Genomic DNA, 14,939 nt, shown 5'->3' on the forward strand with positions numbered 1-14,939 from the left:
TGATATCTGCCTACTATTCGCGACATCTGCCTATTGGTGTCATCCAGCTCCCACAGCACGACTTTTACTTAGGTTGTAGCTTTAGAAGAGTGCGACCTAACTGTATGCTTGATCTTGTTCGATTCTATCCTATGACACGATGCACCGTCGGCGATAATATTTAATCCATCATGGTGGCGTGGGAATTATTATGGCACTAGCATTATCTACGAACGGGGCATCGGCCCTGGTTTCTACCACACCAACTCCTCTTGCCCACCTCTCTCCGTCTCTCGACCGTCTTAAGGAACGACATATCCGTGCTGTTGTGATACTGCTATGGCCGTATTCATCCTACACGAAGCAATTTAGCCTGCTCATTTCTGAGCCAGATTTTAGACTCAGAGACAGAAAGGGCCAGGTCAGAGTCAGCTTCCACGGTGCGAGTGCAGAAGCAGTGGCAAAGTCACAAGTTAGTATTGGGGATACTGTGGTTTTGAGTCTTGACGGCGCGCGGTGGCAGAATCAGGACGCAGATATTAGTACACCGGGAAAAAGCATTGATTGGGATCTCTCATTTTCTAAGCGTCTGCTGCTTGAGGTGATTATATTTTATCTAAATAGCTTTGAGAGTGAATGTAAGAAAGGACAACCTCTGACTTGCATGTATTTAGGTATATCGCGATTCCGAGCTGTTGACAACTGTCGAAGTTGAACCTCCTCAGGTCGAACGTCTGTGTATCGATGGCACAGTACCAACGACTCCCAACCGATTATCTTCGACCCCACAGGCGCAAAGGAACGGAGAACATGCTGGCCTAGTTACAGACAATTGGGCTTCACCTGCATTCTCGCAAAAGTTCAGCGGCTCCTTTGGCTCCCTCTCCAGCTTAGCGTTCAATCCCCTTGAGGAAGAAGATGGGTACATCTGGGGTAGGGGCAGGAAACGGACAAAATTCAGTAGACCGAGTAGTGAATGGACTTTCGTGGATACACCGCCTAGTCCACCGCCAGCTGCTGCGGATGCATGGGAAGATGAAGACCTTGAATTGGACGACGGGGAACAAGAAGATGTTACACTGGAAGAATATCCCTCCCAAGGCGACACCGTTCCTAATTCCCAAACAACCGTTCACGCAGATTCTAAAAGCCAAGACAACGGGAGATTACTGGAAACTCAAACTATAGACAACTTTACTCCACCCACCGCATTAAATATTTCGAGTACATTCAGTACCACTTTTGACCATTCTCTGCCCGACGGCTCTGCTCACATATTTACCCAGAACTCGAACTGGGATACTACGCATTCACAGCAACCGACCGTCACACCTTTCACTTCGTTTGGGAACTCGTTTGTGCAAGACCAGCCAATAGTTGACCATGAAGCTACTGCTAAACCCCCGCCCCTAACATTATCTCCCCTAACTTCGGCCACCTCTTCTCCTGAAATTTTAGAAGGTACAAGTCATGAGGCCGCGCCATCTAGCAGCCCTATATCGACCCAGCTTCATGTACATGATACTACCGCTTCCCAATTGGTTACAACACAACATGGCATAGCGGGTCAAACCAGCGAGGAAGTGGGATCTCAAGATGAGGCTATGGTAAATGGGCCGGAAGGCGTGCATCATCTGCTTGACCATCGTGCCGATAATAACGCTAGACCCTCACCTCCAACGCCAGTCGTTGATCTTGATAGCCAAGGGAGCTTTGATCAGGAAGCCACAGAGCCTGATCATGTGGCGCCCGTGACTAGTGTGGAGGAACGCGAGGCAGATTTGACGGAGTTAGAGGAAGCTGAACGGCAAGCTGCCCTGGTAATGTCACAGGGCCTATCCGGACAGGGATACGATGTAGACAAGGAGATGACTGATCAGGATGGTGAAGGCGAAGAAGAAATTGAGGAATATGTGGAAGGAACTGCGCGAGAGCCACTTGAAGAAGGTCGTGAGGAACTTATGGAGGAAAAATTTGAAAAAATATTCGAACAGAGAGTAAGCCGGAAACCGACTGAAGATTTGGAGGAAGAGTTGGTGGAGTTGCAGGAAGAACTGGAAGAACGAATGGAGGAAGAGAGGTTGGGAGAGGGAGAGCACGAAGAAGGAGAGGAGGAGGGAGAGGACATGGAAATATACTCCGACGATGAAATAGGACATAGCGTCTCTGAAAACTCATCTGAACTCGAATCTGAAGAGGAATATGATGAAGGTTCAGAGCTAGAGTCGGAGCTAGGGCCAGACGAAGACACGTTACCACCGAGACCGACTTATCTCGCTGTCCCCCGTGCTCCGCCAGAAATAATCGTTTTGGACAGTGATGACGACGAGGGCGCCCCTGTTGTGACCTTTGCTCCGCAACACGTGGAAATTCCTAGCTCTGATGTGCCACGGCAGCCAAGTGATACTGAACTGTCCAACTCGCCACCACAAGACTTAACCACTATTAGCTTCAAACCTCATGGTGAATTTGGTGCGGATACGCGTCAAGAAACTGGAGAATCTACGGCTGTTACAAACTTACTCGGTGGGGATATTGTTCCCCCAAATCTTGAGCCTAGCGCTAGCTTCGATGAGACTCCCCAGCAAGAAACGATAGGCTATATGGCGCAAGCAGCGCTTCATATCGAAGCGGAACCTGCCGCGACCGATCACGAGGGCGAAGATACTAGCGAGAAATCGGGAGACTTGAATGGATTCCGCCATGCAAGCCCTTCTTTCTCGTCAGGTTCCATGTCTGATAGGGAACTGGAAGCTAAGCTCCATTTGTCCGATAATATCGCTATTGATCCTCAACTATATCAACCTAAGAAACAGAAAAGCCCAAGCACGCGTCCCAAGACTCCAGGTAGCGTAGATCACGGACCATCGCATGAGGGAGCGTTTGATATCAACGGTTGGAAAGAACGCAGAGTTTCGTTGTCACCAGATGCGAAAGATCCGTCTGAAACACGGATAGAAACCCCCCAATCTGCTGATATTCCTTCCTCGCCGCCGTCGTTAGAAGCTCGCTTAGCAGAAGATGAACTGGTTACTTCTCAACTTTTCCGTGATATGGAGGAGCAATCGCGCAGAGAGAACCTCCAAACGCCCGAGTTCGTTGATGAGCAGCCCCTACCCATTCCCCAGCCTCCTAAGAATGAAGAAGCAGAAAACGCTAGCGTCGATGTTGCCGTTAAGGCGGATATCGATATGCGAAAGGGGAAGTCCGTGGACCATGCCGATGCCATAAAAACCGCTGAGCTCGAGTCACCTACCGTGTTGCAACCAAATACCAATGCCAGAGGCCTTCGTAGCCGCCTGTCATATTTCTTTCCTTTGTCCACCCTTGCGGATAATTTCAACAAGATGACAGATACTATATCCGTGGTTATCTCATGTTCAAAAATCTCACGATCGAGGAAAGGTCCCCGGGAATATCATACAACACTGCATATCACAGAACCTTCCATGTCCGGCATAACTGTGTGTGCTCAAATGTTCCGAAAAACAAAATCATCGCTCCCCACTGCAGAAAAGGGAGACGTGATCCTTCTCCGCGACTTCAAAGTTCAAAGCATGGACCACAAAATGATGCTAATCAGTATGACGACTAGCTCGTGGGCTGTATTCCCCGGGGGAAACGATACTGACGTCCAGATGAATGGGCCTCCCGTTGAATTTGGCATCGAGGAGCAAGAGTACGTCGCCTCTCTCCGGCAATGGTATGAGGAGGAGGGGGAGCAGCTCGCGAAGAAACACGAATACTTGGCACTGGCACGCGGCAGCACCGAATCAAGCAGCTCCATCTCCACTTCAACTAGTGGCAGCCCCAGCAGTAGCAGGGGTAACATTTTCAAGAAATATGCGCGACCGAAGAGGTCCAGACATCGCCAGATTACCATTCATGAATTGCGGGACGGGCGGCGGTATGCAGAGGTTGGCGTGTCTGCGGATAAGGAGACGATACATGAACTAAGGGATGGGACTGTTTATGCCAATTTGTCATAAACCTTTAATATTCTTTTCCGTATTATAATTTTTTATTTTTTTATTGTTTTGGGAGCTTATATCCCCTTTTTTTGGCGTGGAACTGGGCTTTCTTGGGCACCTTTGACAGGATATTTCATTATTTTGCATAGTATTGGAGCTAGCGATTGTTTTACAACTGGACTTTGGAATGAATCTTTATTTTTCGCAGCTGTTTACGTACAAAATTTGCTCTTTTGATGGCTTTTTTTCGAGGTCACATGACATCTGTTCCCAAAGCGGCTACTCTATTCTCCGGCTACTTCAAAGCCCAATAAATTTTCCTCTTTTCTCTTTCTCTTTCTCTTCCCTTTTCTTTTTTTCTTCTTCAACAGCTAGACCACCAACTCAAATCATCACCAGTTAGCAACTCTTATGACCTTTCTGAGGTTTTTTTCTTCCACTGCTCTGGCGATTCCGATGAGTGTGTCGAGATCGATAAAAATCCCACTTCTAAAACCATCATCACGAGGGCTCCGCAAGGAGCTGCCATGATGCGGTGATGACCTGACAGATGGGACAATTTTTGTGTTGGAGAGTTTGTTTTTACTATGCCTCATCTTTGAAAGTGAATTGATAGGCCGGATGGCCTGCGTCGCGGCAGGACAAGTGTAGGGAAGCTAGAAATTGCTGACCGTGAGTTTTTTTCCCCTTTGCATTCCTTCCCTTCTCACCCCCTCCAAAGCATGCGCGGCTTGGACCTGCGTCCAGGAATGAAGATACTTGACAGCTCTGGTAATCCGAAGTGCTCAACCGCGCAACTACACTCGGGCAACACTGTATGTTATAATCCCGAGCCGCTGGTTGAGCTTGAGGCAACACGGCAAAGTCTGACAAAGTGTTGGAGAATACGATCACTATGGAATTTAGCAATCTCGTGATGGGAGGAGGGGACATCCTCTTGGGTTATGGCAAAGGCTAATAGTTTCTCGGTAGTGGCTAGAATTTTGCTTGTGCTTCTTTCTATAGTACAGTCGTACGTTTGCGATATTTCCATTGAAGCCCACGAGTAGAAAATATAGTTGCATTCTCTCAGGTCATATCGAACCACCAATTCTACAAATTCCGAGTGTCAGAGCTGGATGGATAGAAGCTTCGCGCTGATAAATACAATTATAACTGTAGCTTACGGAGTATATTCAAACATAGATACGACTTTTTAAGAAATCAACATTTCAATCTGATTATCTCTTCCACCGTTCCAGTGACATAGTTTCAAGTTTCATTTTTAATTTCTTTTTTAAAAAAACTCCGGGTAAATATACGAGGATTTATGTTGGTTGATCGGCCTTTCTACCAGCAGTGCGCTGGTGGTGACTGAGCTCTTTTGCCCCAGTAGCCTACAATTTACACACGACGCTAGCTCCAAAGTTGCTACACAAAGTCGGGCAGGATAACTTCAACACTAACTCTTTGAGATGGGCGATCATTAGACACCACCCGTAGGTGACTTTTGGATAGCTATGCATGCGAAGGGTAAAGAGTGTGCGAGGCCGGAGCGCCGACCTTTTTTGCCCAGTTATACTTATATTGTGGCGGACATATTACTTGCGAAAACAGAATTTTCCCAGCCCCCCCTGAAAATTAGTAGCAAAACACCACCAAAAAATCAAAATATCTGCATTTCTCTAGAATCATTCAATATCATCCAATACACATCTTTTTCAATCAAATATCATCCAAATACGCGTCTTTCTTACCTTTATCATCAAATCCACATATATCAATCAACCCTTTTTTCAATATGCCTCGCAACACCCGCTATCCTGCTGCTTCACAAGCCTGTACAAAGACTTCTTTCTACCCTGCACCTCAGTCTCCTCAAACTACCTGTTCCAGAAGTTCTGGATAATGGAGAGGATCCAGTCAATGATGAGATGGAGGAGCAGGTGGATGAGAAGGATATAGAGACTCAGTCTGAGAATCCTTGATATCCGCGAATCCCTACACCTGAGTCTGAGATCTCATACAGATTGTATGAACGGGTGATTATCAATGAGATAAAGAACAAGAGAGATGATAAAATGATTAATAAGTAGAAAGAAGAAGAAGAATCAGAAGAATGAATCTATAATTTCTACAATCAATTCTTCTATACAGATCTCTCAAATGTCAGTGATTATATTCTCTTCTTCAGCTCTGGCAGCTTCAACTTCATTCAATATGGCATTCTCAAGTGAGATAATCAATGTGATGATGATGAAATATATGATGAAAGGAATAGAAGAACTGAATTCACAATCTCATTATCATCCACATTCAGATCTGCTGTTGAATCTTCCATCAAATCCACCGTTGAATCTTCCATCGAATCCACCGTTGAATCTTCCATCGAATACACTGTTGAAATCTTCCATCGAATCCGCCGTTGAATCTTCCATCGAATCCACTGTTGAAATCTTCCATCAAATCCGCCGTTGAAATCTTCCATCGAATCCACCGTTGAATCTTCCATCGAATACACTGTTGAAATCTTCCATCAAATCCGCCGTTGAAATCTTCCATCGAATCCACCGTTGAAATCTTCCATCAAATCCGCCTTCCATCGAATACACTGTTGAAATCTTCCATTGAATCCGCTGTTGAATCTTCCATCGAATACACTGTTGAAATCTTCCATCGAATCCACCGTTGAATCTTCCATCGAATACACTGTTGAAATCTTCCATTGAATCCGCTGTTGAATCTTCCATCGAATACACTGTTGAAATCTTCCATCGAATCCACCGTTGAATCTTCCATCGAATACACTGTTGAAATCTTCCATCGAATCCACCGTTGAATTTTCCATCGAATACACTGTTGAAATCTTCCATTGAATCCGCCGTTGAATCTTCCATCGAATACACTGTTGAAATCTTCCATTGAATCCACCGTTGAATCTTCCATTGAATACACTGTTGAAATCTTCCATTGAATCCGCTGTTGAATCTTCCATCGAATACACTGTTGAAATCTTCCATCGAATCCACCGTTGAATTTTCCATCGAATACACTGTTGAAATCTTCCATCGAATCCACCGTTGAATTTTCCATCGAATACACTGTTGAAATCTTCCATCGAATCCACCGTTGAATCTTCCATCGAATACACTGTTGAAATCTTCCATTGAATCCGCTGTTGAAATCTTCCATCCACTATTTATAGTGATGAGAACAGATCTCATACTGCTTTCACTTCTAAATTTATATTATAATGAATTGTAATCTGAATCTTTCTAATTATTATAATACTATTCTATATAAGTAGATCTGAAATATTCTTTTATATCTTTTTCTCTTATGAAGTTCTCAACTGTATGATACAAAAAAGCTTCAAAATCTCCATCAAATCTCTTCAGAATTGAAGAGATATCTGATATGATCTTTGACTTTATATCACATATTGAACAGAGTTCTCTAGCAGTTTCAAAACAGTGAAGATTTCATTGAATTCAATATACACAGGTGATAATCAATGCTTCGCACGATCTCAGCAGGCATATAATCATTCTTAAGAAGGTATACAATCTTGTTGGTGGTGAAATTACAGAGTTGAGGTGACATATTGATGATAAAGATAAGAAAGACGCATATTTGAATGATATTTGATTGAAAAAGATGTGTATTGGATGATATTGAATGATTCTAGAGAAATGCAGATATTTTGATTTTTTGGTGGTGTTTTGCTACTAATTTTCAGGGGGGGCTGGGAAAATTCTGTTTTCGCAAGTAATATGTCCGCCACAATATCCTTTCCATTGGAGCGGCGTGTATTATTATCATAGCATGGTTCACCATCATTCCATCAACCATTTCTCCATGGAAGCTGTTTCACTGCAAACATGCGTCCGTTTCACCAGTCGACAGGATCTTACAAACAGCACCTTTGATAGGTAAGATTTCCCATGTATTGACTATACAGAGGAAGGCGGGGTTGTGTCTTGCTGGGCAGACAGCTAACTTTGGCACCACACTACAGATGGCCACAACGACTTTCCATACTTTATTCGGGCCCTTTACAACAATGATATATATCACAAGAACTTCTCCAATGGCATAGAGCTCCCAGGCCAGGTGGACTTCCCACGCTTACGAAAGGGTGGGCTGCGAGGCCAGTTCTGGAGTGCGTACGTGCAGTGGTGAGTTACCGCAAGAGGCTGCTCAACAACCGCTGAATCCTCAATAAATAACTAACATCAATTACCAATTCCTCCAGCCCCAGAAATTCCCACAACTTTTCAGACGAAACCTACCAAGAGACTGTTCACGACACCTTCCAGCAAATAGACCTGGTTCACCGCCTCGCAAAAGAATTCCCACAACACCTACGTATCGTCTCCTCCGCGAATGACGTATGGACCAATTTTGCCAATTCCGACACCATATCCAGCTTCATTGGCGTTGAAGGCCTGCACCAAATTGGTAACAGTGCCAGCATTCTGCGCATGTATCACCGTCTGGGCGTACGCTATGTAACCCTCACCCACAGCTGCCACAACAAATATGCCGACAGCGCAACACCGGAAAAACCACTCCACAACGGCCTGTCGCCTGCGGGAGAAGCCATGGTTCGCGAGATGAACCGGCTAGGCATGATCGTGGACCTGGCGCATGTGAGCAATAATACCATGCGCGATGCGTTGAGGGTTTCTTCCGCGCCGGTCATTTTCTCACACTCATCAATATATGCGCGATGCGCGCATCCACGGAATGTGCCCAATGATGTTCTCTTGGAGCTGAAGAAGAATGGTGGTGTGATTATGATTACGTTTTTCCCGGCGTATACGCGCTGTGATGGTAAGGGGACGGCGTCGCTGTCGGACGTTGCGGACCATGTTCAGTACGCGGGGGAATTGATCGGGTACGAACATATTGGGCTTGGAGCAGATTTTGATGGAATGCCCGATGCAGTGAAAGGACTAGAAGACGTTTCGAAGTATCCCGATCTTATTGCAGAGCTGCTGCGGCGCGGGGTGTCTGAGAAGGATCTGCAAGGGGTTGTGGGAGCGAATGTCCTAAGGGTGTTGAAGGAGGTTGAGCTGGAAGCTGAGCGGCTAAAGGATGTTAAGCCTTTGCAGGATGAAGTCAAGAAGCTGAATTAACGGGTTTTTGGCTACGTGCCCTGGATATGGACAGGAAATCAAATGCCTGACATCTTAGGGGGTCAATCCCGCATCAGCCTAGAGCGGGATCTGTTAAGCTCTAAGCAGGCTACTTGTGAGCCCTTACAACCCTTCAATAATCTATATCAGAAATATATTATTACGTCACGACCATCTGGCCACACATCTCACAATGATGCTTACATGGATTGGAGCTATAAGGCAGATCCCTCCGTGTCTAATTTCTATCTAGCTACCAGATGATAATTACCCCCTCAACTTATCTCACACCAAGTTCGAGACGTCTTGTTAGATTGCATTCCATGCTACCAATTTGGATTGGGTTGTCATAGAACGAAACAGCATGCATTAAAGAGTTGGAGATCTACAGCTTGACCCTTCCGGCCTTCAACGCCTCCCACTGATCTGCTTCGAAGGGAGTATACGCATTCCCACCAGGAGGGAGCCAGAACAAACGACCACCTGTGCCGTTTTCCTTGATCTTATCCAGGTCGACTCCCTCAGCTCTCAGCTTTCCCTTCTGCAACTTCATCGTCCCTGTCGTCTCAAAACTGGGCACAACACGCACGAAAATTGGCACCGCATATCGAGGCAACACGCCAATCGCATACTTTGCAAATGCGCCAAAGTCGAACGAATCGACCGTCATGCTGTCTGCCAGCACGAGGGCTGCACAGCCAGCTCGTCCGTCCGCATGAGGCACCTGCACACCATAGACGTTTGTTTCGGCAATGTTGCCGAATTTACCCAGCACATCTCCGACTTCGTTCGTGCTCACATTTTCGCTCTTCCATCGGAATGTATCTCCTAGGCGGTCCACGAAGTAGAGACAACCATCTGGGTCTTGGCGCATCATATCCCCCGATCGAAACCACAGGTCTCCCTTTTGAAATACATCGCGGATCTTCCGTTTCTCGCTCGCCCCCTTGTTTCCAAAGTATCCAACAAAAGCAGCATTGGGTGCGGCAGGGTCCAGTTTATACAGTGTTTCGCCGGGTTCGCCATCTTTGCACGCAATGGCGAACCCATTCTTATCCCGCTGAATTTCCTCGGTTACAACATCAATTTTCACCCGTCTCTCATTGCTTCCGTTCACCCAGTGCCAATATAATCCCCGTACCCCGATAGCGCCAAGTCCGAAATCGCCTCTATTGGCGTTGAAGCTTGATGATACCCCATCAGTGGCTGCGTAAAGCTCGTTGATTGTTTCAACGCCGAAGCGCTCACGGAAAACACCCCATACATCCGGTCGCATGCCGTTCCCCCAGGCCATTCTCACGTTGTGCTTCTTATCTAGCGGTGAAGGGGGTGCATTGACGAGGTATCGGCACAATTCACCAACGTACTGAATAATATCCGCTTGCGATTCACGAACCTCTGGCCAAAAGGTCTTGTGGCTAAACTTGCGGCTGAGGATCACGGTTGATCCTGCATATATTGATGGATTGATACAAAGCCCGTGAGCTGCGCCGTGGTAAAGTGGTAGACATGTATACATTTTCGTGCCGGGTTTGAGACCGAGGTATTCGCACGCTCCCCTTGATGTGGTAAGTTCTTTCCGTCGAATCATATTAGTGGCCTTGGGGAAGCCGGTCGTACCTAAATATCAACGATCAGTTGGTGCACAAGGGAACGACCGTGGGCGTTACGCATGGCCCAAAAGAGTCCGTACCCGAAGTATATATCAATGACGCCAAATCTTCCATTCCAACACCCGCCCGTCTAGAATCGGGAGTGGGTGTGCTATTTTTGAGCAAACCGATAAACTCTGAATCATAATATATCGTCTGGACATTCGCCTCTTTCAACTCTTCCTCACAAGGCCGGACCAAATGCTCCGTCCCCCGATCCGCTAGCAAATACCTCGCTCCACACAACTTCACACAATGCACCAGCGGCGCGGCCGTAAGGTTGCAATTGATAAATGACGGACAGGCAACTATGGATTCCAGCCCAAACCACAGCAGAAGATATTCAGGCGAATTCCCGCCGTCCAGGGCAACCAGCTCGCCCCGTTGGACCCCTAAATCGTTCATCAGCCAGTTCCCGACCCGATGTACATCATCAAAGAACTGCTTGAAGGTCCACGAGCGGTCTTCGAAGACCAAGAAAATATTATTCTGATTCTCTCCCCGGGCATGGGCCTCGAGGCAATGGTATATGAGAGTTTTGTCCTGTTCCCAGCGCTCTGTGAGAAATTGCAAGGCATCTTTTGCTTGGGCGGAAATTGAGCCGGCAGAAAGGTCGCGGCGGACTATGAATTTGGCATCCAGGTATGCGGTTGCGGCCAGCGCACCGGCTACGGAAGCGGCGATTTTTGTCACTGCGATGAGGGCCCGTTAGTACTGGATTGGAACATGATATGGGACATTAACTTACAGGGCATAGTAGATTTCGTTCAGGTTTCTACAATCATTTACTGGGGTGCGAGAATGGAGATGAATTGTAGAGTAGAAAGAGGATTCAGCAAGGCAGATTGGCGGAAGCGCAGTAAATATCGGCCACAATAGATTATTCTGCTTCCCCTCGGTGAAAACTACCTAGGTAGAAGAGGTGTAAACTGCTCGGGTAGATTGAGACAGTATAGCTCCGCTCTCCTCTGTCTAGATGAACACGATTGAGCTCCGGCTCGGCTGAAGCGTTTATCCTCCTACAAGTCAAACAGAGAACTAGAGTGTTTGAACTAGAAAACCGAAGCATTCATCAAATACGCTGTAGATTCTAGTTCTGCACAACCTCGCAATCTATAGCCATTTACCGAGGCAAATCGAGCTCCGAGCTGTCAATTTGTTTATTTCATGTTGAACATCAAAGAATAAAAAGAATAGTATTCCCCCCCACGACTCCACAAGAGCAGATTATCCAACATCCCCCGCATTTTGCTTCGGCAACACCTTGGCAAATCGTCAACTTCCCCGGCCTAGCGAGCGGCTCGCGGTAGTAGAGCATGCCACTGCGGCGCTCGGCAGCCGGCCCAGTGGGAGTTGAGGGGAAACGCGAGCCTTAATTTCCACAATCAAGCAGGCCGAGGAAGCTGTCTTGTCTTCGCCTGGAGTCTGCGGAGAGTGTTTTCATTATTTGTATCAAAGAGGCAGAGCGCTCGCTCTTCTTGATCATTGAGCAGTTAAATTTTTCTGGGGCTGGACGCCGGACCGGAGATAACTATGTCCTCCCTAAGTCCCCGTTATTGAATTGGATTTACGGAGTATGCACTGTTGAATCTTGGGGGAGAAAGTCTCAAGCAGGCTATACGAGATGCTTCTATTAATTGCATGGAGATGCCAATCATTGTCCGTGTTCAGAGCCACTAAATAAGCAAAATACGATGATGCTTGGCTTCTTCAACTTCAGAGTCCGGTGGTGGAGACATATCGAGCTTCATTGACGCAACTATATATCAACAGCGCTATGAACAAGGAAGAATCGTATTCATCCAGATTCGGATATCTATCCCGCGAAGTAATCTTGTGCCCGAATCCCCCAAGGTCCAAGGCACACCCTGTCCGTCATCCTAGTCTACGTTCTGCTTCAAGGAACCAGGTAGTTAGTGATGAAACTTCAATTCATGGTGCTTTTTTGTTTTTTTAAAAAAAAGAAAAGAAAAGAAAAGAAAAAACCTCAATAACAATCAATTCCCCACTACGTCTATGCGTTCCTTTTCGCGTCGTTCTGCTCAGTGAAACAACGCTTTCCCGGATTGACTATGTGTGAATCTGATAACTGTGGCCTCAAATGACAAACGCCCTTCGCTCGCTCAAACCCTATGGTCGATGGAAAAATGTTCGAGATATGTCAGCAGATTAATAATTGTACTCCCTTGTCCGAGGTCGCTCGGATTTAGGTGAGCAGTGCTTGACTGATAGGGTCTCATTTTCGGCTTGCGGATGTTGAGAGAAGTCACTGCGGATTGAATTTCCGCCACAGCCTCGTATGCCAAAGGAGACGTTGGATCATGCAGGATAAAATCTTCGGAATTGTTTCCTGGATTCCACAGCAAGAAACTAAGTTCGCAGAATGCTAACATCAAGGAACGGAAGATATTGGGAGATGTATAACTGGGTTGCGGACAGTATTTATTCGAACAAACGTCCCATCTAGTGTGGTGGCCATGAAAATCAGCTCCTTCTTTAAAGTTATATACACATATATACATTCCCCCACGCTTCATAATGACGAAGCTTAAGTTCTGGTACTGGGCAGGCTCTTGCTCTCTGGCTCCACACATCCTCCTCCGCGAATTGGACTTAGACGTGGAAACCATCCGCGTAACAGACTTCTCCGCCAATGGTTTAGGCGTCATAAACCCCAAGCGGCGCGTCCCCGTGCTCTCCATCGACGACGAGATCATCACAGAGGCGCCCGCGATCCTCACTGCGCTTGCCCAGCTTGGACCCCCGGATCGCAAACTGCTTGGCAAAACACTCATCGAAACCGCCAGAGTGTATGAGTGGATGAATTGGCTCTCTGGCCATCTGCACGGATCAGGATACGGCGGACTCTGGCGCCCTGAGCGATGTTCGGACGATGCCAGTGCGCTGGATGGTATTAAGGCGAGGGGAAAATCGACTATCATAACTGCCTATGAGCTTATTGAAAATAGCCTCGGGGGCCTGTATGCGGTTGGAGATGCGTTCACTGTTGTGGATCTGTATTTGTTGGTTTTCTATCGGTGGGGAAAGGAAATTGGGTTGGAGATGGTGAAAGAATACCCGAAATATACAGCTTTGATTGCGAATTTAGTCAAGAGAGATGCTGTCATTAAGACACTGGAGGAGGTGGGGTTGCCTTCGGTGTTTGCGCCCAAGATCTGAGGGTGGGTGACTTGGCCTGCAGTTGTGAACATTGTACGAAGGATAAGGAACAATATGGACGAATGGTGTATATGTAAATCAATATGGCGACCGTCACAATATCTTACAATATATTCCCGGCTGCCATAGATGCGCTTCATCTGCAAGGGATCGGGTCCTTGGAGCCAATATCCAATTCCGGGACAGAACAAGTCCTTCGGGCCCATCGATGATTACAACATTGCTTTTATCCTGACTTGACAGGGTGGAAAGTGGAGGGTGTCATATTCTGCAGCCAAAGCTCATTCATCTGGAAGATATTCAGGGTCCATCGGGTCAGACTATTAGTGACCTAGGAACCGGTGCAAAATAAATATGCCGTTTATTTAATTGGGCCAATCCCTGTGACTGCCAGGAAGCTCCAGTCTTCCGTCAGAAATGGGATATAAGCTGCCAAATGAATAATGTGTATATATGTTCCCAGCTCCTTCTCGAGGGGTGAGGGATGGTGCGAGTGGAGCAATCAATATGTCGGGTCAGAGGAAAATCGTCTTCCAAGAAATTGACGCTTGAAACTTGGGTAGCGCAATTGCGGCCCGTGTTGTTCTAAGGGCGCATAGAAGTTATGGCCCTGGCAGTCTGAGTGTTTAGAGAAACAAACGCGCTCAGCTAGAATGATGGGGGTGGTTGAAGAGTGAATAATAGTAATGATTGATGAAGCATCCAGAAACTTGTTCAGCCGCCCGAGCCCTCGCTTATTATTTAGTGTTAACTTATAGTTAGTTAACGTTTAACTATTTAAAATAATCGCTCCCGCGCTTCAATGTCTTTCTTTTCTTTTCTTCACCTGCTCACTTGTATGCAATTATGCATTTCATGTATCTGCTGAATACATATATCAAACGACAAGATGTGTGCAAGATGCCGTGATTTAAACCCCTTTTAATTCGACGAAGGGGACATGTCATCTCATCTTCTGCTCCTCTGCACCCTTCAATATGAGGCGTGTGGAACTACGCTCAAAAGCCAGTCTAGCCCGCCCAGTACCGTACCCAAGG

General features: G+C 46.6%; 4 protein-coding genes across 5 annotated transcripts; 3 read left to right on the forward strand and 1 right to left on the reverse strand.

Annotated features, from left to right (window-relative positions):
- Positions 1 to 190: 190 nt before the first annotated feature.
- On the forward strand, positions 191 to 3,968 carry BDCG_04399 (uncharacterized protein; the record flags this gene model as incomplete). The annotated part of the gene is made up of 2 exons (XM_045420056.1): positions 191 to 580; positions 654 to 3,968. The coding sequence occupies 2 exons, from the start codon at positions 191 to 193 to the stop codon at positions 3,966 to 3,968; spliced, it is 3,705 nt and encodes a 1,234-aa protein (XP_045276238.1).
- A 3,842-nt stretch (positions 3,969 to 7,810) lies between these two features.
- On the forward strand, positions 7,811 to 9,070 carry BDCG_04400 (membrane dipeptidase; the record flags this gene model as incomplete). The annotated part of the gene is made up of 3 exons (XM_045420057.1): positions 7,811 to 7,814; positions 7,948 to 8,107; positions 8,185 to 9,070. 3 exons carry the CDS (start codon positions 7,811 to 7,813, stop codon positions 9,068 to 9,070), a joined length of 1,050 nt encoding a protein of 349 aa, XP_045276239.1.
- Positions 9,071 to 9,195: 125 nt separating this feature from the next.
- On the reverse strand, positions 9,196 to 14,586 carry BDCG_04401. 2 transcript variants are annotated; one of them, XM_045420059.1, is made up of 5 exons: positions 13,801 to 14,586; positions 12,709 to 13,737; positions 11,471 to 12,614; positions 10,764 to 11,414; positions 9,196 to 10,690 (listed from the first exon to the last, which is right to left on the reverse strand). In XM_045420059.1, exons 3-5 carry the CDS (start codon positions 11,475 to 11,477, stop codon positions 9,456 to 9,458), a joined length of 1,893 nt encoding a protein of 630 aa, XP_045280863.1. In that variant the 5' UTR covers positions 11,478 to 12,614; positions 12,709 to 13,737; positions 13,801 to 14,586; the 3' UTR covers positions 9,196 to 9,455. The 2 variants fall into 2 exon arrangements, with proteins under 2 accessions (XP_045280863.1, XP_045276240.1); XM_045420058.1 differs by having other exon boundaries at positions 11,471 to 13,737; positions 13,801 to 14,574.
- Positions 12,678 to 14,440, forward strand: BDCG_04402 (glutathione S-transferase). Its single transcript, XM_045420060.1, has one exon. The coding sequence runs from the start codon at positions 13,261 to 13,263 to the stop codon at positions 13,900 to 13,902; it is 642 nt and encodes a 213-aa protein (XP_045276241.1). The 5' UTR covers positions 12,678 to 13,260; the 3' UTR covers positions 13,903 to 14,440.
- Positions 14,587 to 14,939: the final 353 nt, after the last annotated feature.

Source organism: Blastomyces dermatitidis (genome assembly GCF_000003525.1).
Source record: "Blastomyces dermatitidis ER-3 genomic scaffold supercont1.4, whole genome shotgun sequence".
In the NCBI taxonomy this organism is placed as follows: domain Eukaryota; kingdom Fungi; phylum Ascomycota; class Eurotiomycetes; order Onygenales; family Ajellomycetaceae; genus Blastomyces; species Blastomyces dermatitidis.

Coding starts and splice junctions, on each gene's coding strand:
- BDCG_04401 (XM_045420059.1), bottom strand. Junction 10,691..10,763: donor GTCATTGATATATACTTCGG/GTACGGACTCTT, acceptor GTTGATATTTAG/GTACGACCGGCTTCCCCAAG.
- BDCG_04402 (XM_045420060.1), top strand. CDS start 13,261: ATGACGAAGCTTAAGTTCTGGTACTGGGCAGGCTCTTGCTCTCTGGCT.